The 7,612-nt window shown below is 56.5% G+C and overlaps 1 protein-coding gene across 3 annotated transcripts; it reads right to left on the reverse strand.

Annotated features, from left to right (window-relative positions):
• Nucleotides 1-208: 208 nt before the first annotated feature.
• NPPC (natriuretic peptide C) lies at nucleotides 209-4,847 on the reverse strand. 3 transcript variants are annotated; one of them, XM_042242670.2, is made up of 3 exons: nucleotides 4,609-4,847; nucleotides 3,875-4,185; nucleotides 209-707 (listed from the first exon to the last, which is right to left on the reverse strand). In XM_042242670.2, the coding sequence occupies exons 1-2, from the start codon at nucleotides 4,696-4,698 to the stop codon at nucleotides 3,895-3,897; spliced, it is 381 nt and encodes a 126-aa protein (XP_042098604.1). In that variant the 5' UTR covers nucleotides 4,699-4,847; the 3' UTR covers nucleotides 209-707; nucleotides 3,875-3,894. The 3 variants fall into 3 exon arrangements, with proteins under 3 accessions (XP_042098604.1, XP_027819692.1, NP_001009479.1); XM_027963891.3 differs by having other exon boundaries at nucleotides 209-3,669; NM_001009479.1 differs by lacking the exon at nucleotides 209-707 and having other exon boundaries at nucleotides 3,895-4,185; nucleotides 4,609-4,698.
• Nucleotides 4,848-7,612: the final 2,765 nt, after the last annotated feature.

Below are 7,612 nucleotides of genomic sequence, written 5' to 3' on the forward strand. Positions count from 1 at the left end.
GGATTCAGTGGATTGGGGGTGGGTGGGAGAAGGAATCTGTATTTTTAACAAGATTCCTGGAGGATTTGGATACAAATCAATCCAGAATTGGGAACATGGCTCCTAGATCCATTCAGAGGCAAAACCCTTGTCTCCACCTCTTCCCTCCTCCTCAGACTAATTACTAAAAACGAAGTGCCATGAGTAAAAAAAGACAGCTTTCAAGATCTTCATGGAATGAGTTTTTTTTTTTTTTACATTTTTCAACTAGTTAAGACAAAAACATTACAATGATTGACTTCTTTCATTTAGTTACATAAATAAACTTTTTATAAATATCTCTTTATAAACAATATAAATAGCTTTACAACATAAATACATTTATGCATGACATGAATTTACAAACAGCAATGTTTTACAGCTGGTTTTGTCAGTCTCTTAAAAACTGTCCCTTGTCATCGCGTTGGTGTAGGTGTGTGTGTTTCGTGTATATAATATGTATATAATATATAACTTTTTATTTTTCAGTAAAAAAAAAAAACAACAAATGATAAAGTCATACCCCCCTCCCTAAATAATCATAAAACAGCTGGTGTTGTGTATTCCCAGTACCAGGAAAAAAAAAAAAAAAAAGAAATGTAAAAGCCACATTGCGCTGGAGGTGCTTCCAGATGCGAGGAGGCTGATGACCAAGGGTGACCTCAGCAAAACGCAGCAAGTCCCCAATCCTGAAACACAGAGGGCCAGGGGAACTCAGCTGAGAAAGCCCAGCCTGCCTGCAGGGCACATCTAGAACCTTCTTCCCACTCCAGCTGTAGCAGGAGGCGTAGTCCCTCCACCTCTGCCCTACAGGCCCTGACTGAGGCCTTGCTGCAGAGGGATAAGGCCCTTCCACTCAGGTCCTCCCCAGGCCTTCAGCCGTCACCTGCTGTGTCGTTGGCAGCTCCTGTTCAAGCACAGGTGGAACCAGAAAGTCAGCCAGCCCTCCGACCCCTCTGTCTAAGTGCAGGCCTTGCCCTGGGTGCTCAGTGGGACACAGTGAGGGAAGGGGAAGGGAAAACTCCCCCGCCTCCCCTTCATTTTAGCTACACTGCAAACCCTTGGTCAGGTGCTTGCCTTGGCTTTATAAGTCTGGGGGACAATGGAGGGAAGGGGGAGAGAAGCGTCTGAAGAGCGGGGAATTCTGGGCCCAAATCCCGACTCGGACAAGTACTTCTGGGATGGCTCTGGAGAGCTTTTTAGGCTTGCTTTCCTCACCCATAAAATGGGATAATAGCCACCTCCCAGGGCTGCCACACAGGGCACTGGCAGGATGTCTGGGTCACAGCGGCCCAGTAAACAGCACTTCCTTCCCCAGTTGGCTTCTCCTCAGAAAGGGTCCCTTTCAGAAGCAGAGGAAAGGGCATCAGGCACCTGCCCTGGGGAGATGAGTGGGCGTGCTGGGTTAGCAGAGGCATCTGATGGGGGCTGCACCCGGTCTCTGCTAGTGGATGTGAGGGCGAACGGGTGTGAGGGTCCCCCGGGACTGGAGGGGCCACCTCAGAGGCACGGTGGTGGACAGCATGAGCAGAGGGACCCTGGGCCTCAAGGCCTTGGTGAGCTCTCCCCCAGCCCCCTTCTCTGGGCGTCCCATGTGTTTAAACAGATGATAGATGTGTGTGAGGTGTTCATTCAGGCACCCTCCACACCTCATCTCTGTCATTAGCATTTTATAATCAAGGCTATAACCATCAGCGATAGTCATTATGGCGGCTGGTTAGAGCCAAAGTCAACTCCTGAGTGGAGACATGGCCACTGCTTTGGAAGAGCTTTCATCAATAGGGAACCCTAAGCTGTCTTTCCTTTTTTAGCCCAGACAGTGAGATAGCTGGGGCATCTCCACTAGGAGGCTGCTGGCAACAGGAAGGATGCTCTGCCTTCTCACTGCGATAGGGGTGAGGGTAGGGCTGAGATGGTTGTGGATGTTGGAGGTTAGCGTTCAGCTAAAAGAGAACTTCCAGGCAGTTGACAAACCTCCTCAGTCAAAGGGGTCAAGAAGTCTTAGCATCCCCAATTCCTCCTTCAAGGTCCTTCTCCCCATGCCCACCTGGTACCCACAGAAAACCACATCTGAGAACAAGGAACCTACGGGGACGTGCACAGCAGGCTCTTGACCTGATGCCAGGACCTTATCCCATCCTCTGCTAACTCATAATACCATTTGTTTGGATTCTCAAGTTGGAACTTGATGCTTAAATCACAAGTTGAAAGTCTAAGGCCTGTGGCTCCATCTCTTCGTTGCTGAGATAGGAGAGAATAGAACAAACCCATCACAACGGTAGCTTCTAAAGACTGGGGCACACGTGCTAGAATCACAGCAAGTCAAGATCTCAGACAGATGAAGCCCTTGCAGGAGGAACATACAGCCTGGCCATGTCTGGCTGCAGAGGAAAGACACCAGCTAAATGCTAGGGCAGGTGGGTGAGGAGTACCCCTAAGTTGAGGCAAGTTTTGTGGGTCATTGACAGACATTTTTCAGAGCCCCTTTGGGCATCTTACAGACCCCAGATCATCTTTGGCTAGCATCTGGCCCTTAATGTGCTCATTAGTTCACAGACAACTATAGCTCAGGTGAGGTTTTCTGTATCGAAGCCTCAGGCATTGTGCTGGAGAGCTTCAGAGAGGGGAACTCTTGTCCTCTGGGGGGAAGACAGCGTGGACACTGATATGGCTTCTGGGATGAGAGAACAGCTTGGTCTGGAGTGGGACAGAAAGGCTGTGGGACAGGGAATGACAGCAGCTGGCCGCAGGCAAGGCTGGACACTGGGAGGGGTCAGATTCTAAAGCAGCTGAATGTCAGTTTCAGAGGCTGGATGTTGTTTGTCCACGGACACTGATGGGCAGCGGGGATGGAGAGGATGGGGAAAGGAGGGAAGGACCTTGGCTCAGTACCTTGCCAGGATGCAGTGCTCGGCAGGGGCAGAAGGTAGCATGGGGGTTTCCAGCCTGGTGGAGGGGGAGAAGGCTATGCCAGAAACCCAGGTGTGGAGCCTAGGCGTGGTGGGGGTGGCGGGTAGGGGGTGGGGAGGAGCTCAGTTTGGGATATGTTTGAGTTTGAGGTTGGGGCAAAAAAAGATTTATTTTAGTTTCTGTTTCCTTGCCCTGAAATAGTGCCACGAACACTGAGGTTGGATCCTGAAGTCACACGGATTGCAGCAGCGTCAGGACCCTGGACAGGCCAGCTTGCCCACAGCCACGGTTTAGAGACCCAGACAAGAATCAGAATGCTCTGGGGCTGAAATGCCCCATGGTGATGCTAACAAGTGGCTATTCTGTCTATTGGGAGGGGCAGGTGTCACCCCAAGTCTGTCGCATCACAGGGACAACAGACCCAGGGAGCTGTCCTGACCCCTGGGCTGCTTACTACCCAGCACCATGATGCAGTGGCTGGCAAACGAACTTACCCTTGACTTGTATGTATGCCCTTCCTGCTTTGCTCCCACAAACCGAGGATCACCCCTCAACCTTGCCCCTCCCCGCCCCCAGTTGGAGAACTGGGGCCAATGCTGCTGGTTGCTTTGTGGTCCTGGGGTGGGTGGGACCCCACCAAGCTGTCTCTGATTCTCCAGAGGAAGTCAGATGGGTTCATCCATGCTGAGCCATTTCTGACCTTGCCAAAGTTCCCGATTACTTTTCCCTCATTTTCTCCATCTGTAAAATGGGATGATAAATGTCCCTGGGGCAAAAGTCAAGCACACACACAGTCCTATGTCCGGATGGGCTGGTCGTGAGGAGGAAAGGTCCCAGGGCCACGGGATCAGAGGGGAACCGGCCTGCGGGAGGGGGTACAGGCTTGGCTCTGGGGGCTTCGCGGGGCGTGCAAGAGCGCCCAGAGGCCAGGGTTGGTGGTACTCACCGCCGCCAGGGGTCGCCGCACTAACAACCCAGGCCGCTCATGGAGCCGATCCTGTCCAGCTTGAGGCCGAAGCAGCCCTTGGACAAACCCTTCTTGTTGCCTCCTTTGTATTTGCGCGCGTTGGGGTGCTCGTGCAGCAGGCGGGTCCACGCCGCCCGGGACTTGGTGTCCACGCGCAGGTCCCGAAGCAGTCGCGACCGGTCGTCCTTGAGATTGGCGCCGCCGCCCCCGGGAGTCTTGTCGCCCTTCTTCTGACCGCCGCCCGCAGCCTGGGGCTCGGCCACCTCCTCGCCGGGCGGAGTTCGCGGGACCTTCCAAGGGAAAGGACGAGCAGGTCAAGGCACGCGCCGCGGCAGTGCGGGGGACTCTGCGGGGCAGCTGATGGTCCGGCGCGGAGTCCTGAGAACGCCCGTCACAGGTGTCCTGCAGCTCGGCCCTGCGTCCACCTGCCTCGGGGCCGCCGTGGTCCGCTCTCTCGGGGAGCCCTTTGCCCTCCTCTCCTTTGCCCCTTGCGGCGCTGACCACTCTGTGGTCGGGGCTGCGCATTTGTAGACGCTATCCCGAGTCCGGGCTTCGAGGGCCCCCCAGCTGTCCCCCGCGCGCATCTCAAGGGAGAGAGCCTTCTTTCCGCCCCCACTGCTCTCACCCCTCATCCCGGTGCGCCACGCCCTCCTAGACACCCCAGCCCTCCCATTGCCCCTCACAGGTTCCGACGTCCCCGCGACAGTACCCACCTTTGGCGGCGCCCCGGGCTTGGCTTCGGAGGGCCGGAGCGAGAGGAGCGAGAGCAGCAGGGCGCAGGCCAGCAGCTGGGAGAGGTGCATGGTGCCCGTGGGGTGCCTGGGCGCAGACGGACGGCAGCGACGGTGCTCGGGGCCGGCGGGCCGACCGGCAGGCGAGCGCGGAGCAGTCTGGCCGGGCTGCGATGCGGTCGCGGGTCCCAGTGCTGCGCGGCGCCGGCTGGGTGCGCTCTGAGTCCGCGGCTCCGCTCGAGCCTTTATAATCCAACCTGCCGCTGATGTCATCCTCCCGCCCACAGGGCCGTCCGGGCCAATGGCACGCGCGCCGAGGGCCGGGAGGGGGCTGCGGGGGCTCCCCCTCGGCCCCCACCCTCACCCCACCCTGGAGGGATCCCGCGGCTCGGCGGGCTCTCTCCCGACTGCGCTCCAAGCTGCAAAGCGGCGCGCACAAGGGACCAAGGATTGCAGGGAGCGCGCCCTAGCATGCCAAGAGTCCATGCACCCGGTGCCCTGCGCACAAGCTTGGCCCTCAACCCACACGCTCGTCCTGGAAAGGATCAGTTTCCCTCTTTGCAGGTGCAAAGATGGGCTCAAAGGAATTAAATCACTTGACCAAAAGCACACAGCCAGAAAGTTGGCACAGTCCGAAATCCACTCAGAGCTGCCTTGTTGCCAATCTCTTCCCCGGGGCACCTGACGGGCGAGAGGCACCGATGCCTTGAGATTGAGGAGGCGGATGGTGGAGCGGGAGGTCGGGGAGGGAGGCGCCAGAAGAGAGGGACTTGCCCGGGGCCGCGGTGTGGGGGCGGGGGGAGTGGGAAGCGCAAGCCCTACACCAGAGGATGCAAGCTTTTCGCCTGCGGGTGAGAGCAAAAACCAGAAAACTGCGGGTGTGTTTGAGATCCGAGTGTTCCTGCGTGTGTACCGAAGCCCCGTGTGCCGGACGCGGTGACTCTAAGTGCGTCCTCAGCCCGGGTCGGCTGCACAGAACGTCCCCGGGTCTGACCCGCCAGATGGCTCCCGTCTGCACCGGCGGGGGCGCGCCTGACCCAGTCTGCACCCACGCGAGGATCCGCAGCGTGGGGCTGTCGCTCCAGTGTCCTGTGCACCTGCACAGTCTGGGGAGCGAGCTTCACCGGACCCCGAGCCAGGTCTGGCTTCTGTGAGCCGTAACAGGTGGTCGCGTTCGCGTTCTCTGCCGCTGAGTGGTCCCCGTCTAGTTGTCGGTACACGCCCAAGTATCCCTGCCACCAAAGACTCCTTCTCCTGGAAAGGGCATCTCCGCAGGCTGAGGAGTTATTTGGGATGGGCAGCGGAGACAGAGGATCCTAAGAACTGAGTGAGGTGTGGGAATCTGTGACTCCGTGACTGCCTCCGAACAGGACTCAGCTGGAGAGCAGAGACCAGGGGAGGGCGCGCTGGCGAACCCCTGCGGCCAAGACGACCCGAAGGGTTGGAGGCATCCGGATGACCTTTTTCGGGGGAAGGAAGCTGCTCCCCAGGCCTGAAGGCTACTGGAGTCAAGAGGGACCGGGAGAACCAGGGGTCTCTTGGTGGATCCCATAGCAAAGGCTGATGCGAAAAGATATGCTTTCTCCTCCCACCCCGGCATTCTGCGCTGGAAAGTGCAGGTCCCTTTGTTTAGGAAATAACCTACGTGTGAGGCCTGAGCTTGGGGTAGCAGATCTCCTGAACTTCAAGATGACCATCAGCAGTGTGCCCTTTCTGTTTTGATGAGTTGGCTCACCACCTCCAGGCAGCCACCCTGATTGCCTGTCTATAGTCACACTGGTACAGTGTGAGGCATCTCCTTCTATCTGAATATCTGTAGGCTGGTTCTTCCTGTCTTCTGTGTTCCTTGTTTGTACTTGGTGACAGCTGGGTAGCCATCTAGGTAGGTCTCCTCTCTCTTTGAGCTTTGAGATTACATGCAGTAAATCAACCCTGCCCCACCCCCATCCCAGGGTGGACAGAATCAACACCTTGGGCTCTACCTGCCCCCGTCTGTGGAAGAATTTTCTGGTGAGCCCTCACTTCTGAACACTGGCCTGTGGTCCTTTGGGGCAGGTCAGATCCTGGAAGAGTTACTTGTGGCATGTGGCTTCCCTGGGACAGATCAGGGTGCAGTTCCTGCTTCCCTGGGGCCTGAGAGGTGGGATGGATAGAAGAGGGAGGATTGTGCTGGAGGGACCTTCAGGGAAGGAGGTAGTCAGCACCTGACTGCCTTGGCGATGGAAGCTCCCCATCCCTCCTCCCCGTTTCCTTGCTCAGAAAGCTACAGAGAAGGCTCTCTCTGCTTCCTGGGCTAGACCTGGGACTCAGATTCCTTCTTCCTATTTTTTCCTCCATAATGTCTGTTCCTTCTTGCTCTGGCCCCAGAGGCTAGACCTGGGAAAGTTGGAACCACTGAGCAGCTGAACGTGAGCTGTTTGTGGCCCTTTACTGAATGCCCAGTGTGATAACTCCTCTTGACGGCAAAGGAGAAAAGGTCACTGGGTCTCAGGAGCCTGGCCGTTCTGTAGGGAGTCTTGTCATTTGTCACTTCTCCATCCACTGATTCCCCCAAGTATTCACTGAACATCCATGCAACCTGTAGGGTTCCATCCTGGCAGAGCCCCCTCCTCCCAATCCCCAGGCAACAGACACTAGCTTTGTGGGCTGAAAAGGACAATGGCAGGGAGGCAGGCAGTTTCCCCAGCTTGGCTAGGAGGGCAAGCTTCCCAGAGAAGGAAAATTGTGTTCTGAGCTGGGAAAGGACACCTGGCAGGCAGGAGGAGAGGAAGGAGAGGAGGGAGACAGACGGAAAACAGAGTTACTCCCTTTGGGTTAATGGAGGGGGCGTGCACCCAGGCTTAGAGGGGGCAATGAAAGAAAAACACGAGTACTCAGACTTAGGGAAAGAAAGTGGGGGAGGTCTTTGGGTAAGAGTCCCCAGAGGAGGGCAGAGTTAGGAGAGAGGCAGGTAGAGACAAGGAGCTGGGATAAAGAGGGGGAGGGG

This window comes from Ovis aries, chromosome 2, assembly GCF_016772045.2.
Source record: "Ovis aries strain OAR_USU_Benz2616 breed Rambouillet chromosome 2, ARS-UI_Ramb_v3.0, whole genome shotgun sequence".
NCBI classification, from domain to species: domain Eukaryota; kingdom Metazoa; phylum Chordata; class Mammalia; order Artiodactyla; family Bovidae; genus Ovis; species Ovis aries.

Bases quoted from the DNA above. Each gene is read 5' to 3' on its own strand.
- NPPC (XM_042242670.2), bottom strand. From the start codon at position 4,698: ATGCACCTCTCCCAGCTGCTGGCCTGCGCCCTGCTGCTCTCGCTCCTC. The intron at 4,186-4,608 runs GTGGGTACTGTC...TTCCCTTGGAAG, and splicing joins AGCCCGGGGCGCCGCCAAAG to GTCCCGCGAACTCCGCCCGG.